The 2,541-nt window shown below is 51.3% G+C and overlaps 1 protein-coding gene across 1 annotated transcript; it reads right to left on the bottom strand.

Annotated features, from left to right (window-relative positions):
* Positions 1-626: 626 nt before the first annotated feature.
* Positions 627-2,516, bottom strand: RPL27 (ribosomal protein L27; the record flags this gene model as incomplete). The annotated part of the gene is made up of 3 exons (XM_010295613.1): positions 627-717; positions 1,591-1,701; positions 2,338-2,516. Coding segments are annotated over 3 exons (339 nt in total), but the record flags the coding sequence as incomplete, so codon positions are not given.
* Between the last annotated feature and the right edge of the window lie 25 nt (positions 2,517-2,541).

Raw genomic sequence — 2,541 nt, 5'->3', positions numbered from 1 at the left:
CGCTGCGCGCTCCCCCGCCGGGCCGCCACCGCCCTCCTGCCGCCTCCTCCTCCGCTACCTTCCCCAAGCGGCCACTGAGCAGCCCCTTCCTCCCCGCCCCACGCAGCCGCCCCTCTGTTAACAGCCAAGGCCCCCTCCACTGCCCGGGCCGCCGCAGGCCGGCACTTGCGCAACAAAGAACGTTGGCAAAGATGACGGAAAACTTAACAGCCACGAGTAAGTCACTGCATGAGTCACCCTACACACCATTTCTCAGCCAGAAAAGACAACACCTGCAATCAGCCATTCATCTCCCCTCTCCCACCGCTATTCCCCCTCAGGGGGTACCAGAGTTTTGTGAATAAGAGATTTCCAGCAGGGGCATGAATGACATCAATCACCCTTCGGCAGCCAGAGGGGGAAAGAGCAGCCTCCGCCCCGCGGCAGCATGCGAGGTGCCCAAGGACAGTCCCACAGCGACACACATTCGCCCAGCGTTCAGGCCATACAATCTCCACAGATGCTCTGAAGCACACCTGGACAGCAGCGGCTTTCCCAGCTCTTACAGTTACACAAAGCAACAATGTCCGTATCACAGAGAAAAAGGCCTAGCAATGCTTTCTTTTTTAATACACAACAAAACAAAATGGTTTTTAATAAACATTTATTGATGCAACCTTGTTACACCTTTAGAATCGCAGCTTCTGGAAGAACCACTTATTCTTGCCCGTCTTGTATCTGAAAGAGGAACACAAAGGTTAGAGAACACTCTGTACCAGCAGGCAACAGCACAAGACCCGCACCAGAGCTGACCCTATCCTCCCACCAGCAAGTCATAGTGTCTGGCTTACCCAAAGGTAATTCACCTCATCTCTTCAGCCCGGGCTGCAACTAGACTCGCTTTATTTAAACTGCCATGGGAAACGAATGTCAGCTTCCAGATTTCCTCATGAAGCCATCTTGTGAAGGACACCCACACTACAGTGGTTTCCAGCCCAAGAGTAAGAGAGCAGTGTGGGGCAGCCCCACTAGACATCTCACATGGAGGATGCAATCAGGACATGCACTCAAACAGCCTACGATCATGGGCAGAGCGCTTTAAAAGAGCCAACACGCTGGGATGCCTGCAAGACACCCTGCATCCTGCTGAGGTTACACAGTTCCTTCTGCTGAAGGAGTTTCTGAACAGAAAACCAAAATGAAGGACTGTTAACCCAAACGCTCCTGAGCAAAGCAGCAGCGTTGCCCTGTACCACTAAACCCAGTGACAGACAGCAGATGAACTTGCAGTGCGATGCCAAAAGATCGTCACCTAGCACCTGAAAGGCCCTGCTCGTGCTGGCATGAGGCTACAACATCATCATAAATGTCAGCCCAAGTCTACAGCTATTGCTAAACTGTTCCACATCTCAACCCACCAACTCCCTGAATAGACTGTTGCATAAACATGTAGAGAAGGTGAGGACGAATGTACTCAACCAAAAACATATTCAAGAAAGTTGAGGCAGAAGCATCCAACTTGGGACTCACCTAGGCTGTGGCACAACCACACCGAGACCTCACACGAGGGATAGGTACTGACATCACCGAAGAGACAAGCTTCCAACTCACCTTTCCTCAAATTTCACCTTGGCTTCACGTCTCGCTTTGCGTTTTAGAGCAGGGTCCCTGAACACATCCTTATTGACTACTGTTTTGTCCAGCGGAATATCAACAGAATACCTGTGCAAGAGAGCACTAAGGTTTGAAACAAGTATTTTACCTGGCACAAGGGTGAAAACAGAGCAGGCAGCCCAAACTGGTCAAATATGTGTGCCAAGTGCCAGGTTAAAGGACTACAGCTCTTAAAGCCTTCTCAGTTCTGGAAATCCCAAAGCACTACAGCATCCAAAGACATTTTCTATAAAGGAAACAGCTACACATTTCACAAGAGACAAGCAGCTCCATCCAGCACGTTGTATTTGGCAGCCTGCACCAGCAGGAGCTCCAAGGGGACAGGAAGAAACATCACTGGGCCATAACAGCTCTGCCAGCACCCCAGAGCCTCATGATTGTTTCAAAGGTTCATCCACTGACACTCCATGATCAAGAGGAAAATGAGTGTGGCTGAAATAAGAGTCAGCTACCTTATTTCAGAAGTTCACTAGTATCTCCCCTCAGCCTCACACCCCCAAGTCCCTGTTTTTGCAGCGTATGTCCCACTTTTGTTCAGACACGTAATTAAGAACCTCGGTGACTCTCAGCATTCACCAGAGGGAACACATGAGAACTACGATCACTGAAAGCAGACAAGACTTCTCTGGCCCTGCCAGCAGCAGACTGCAGCCCCGCTGGCCGCACTCCGGTAGCTACACTTACCGGGTGGGCATCAGGTGGTTGTAGTTGTAGACTTTGACGAAGGACTTGATCTTAGACCTCTTTGCGATCTTCTTCTTGCCCATCGCGGCAGTCACCTTCCGCGGGTAGCGGTCGATGCCTGCCACCAAGGCGTGGCTGTATGGCCGGTCGGAAGTGCCATCATCGATGTTCTGAAACACACCAACCGCAGTCGGCGACGGCACC

This window comes from Phaethon lepturus, unplaced genomic scaffold (genome assembly GCF_000687285.1).
Source record: "Phaethon lepturus isolate BGI_N335 unplaced genomic scaffold, ASM68728v1 C13817647, whole genome shotgun sequence".
Classification (NCBI taxonomy): Eukaryota; Metazoa; Chordata; class Aves; order Phaethontiformes; family Phaethontidae; genus Phaethon; species Phaethon lepturus.
This window is presented reverse-complemented; position numbering and strand designations above follow the sequence as displayed.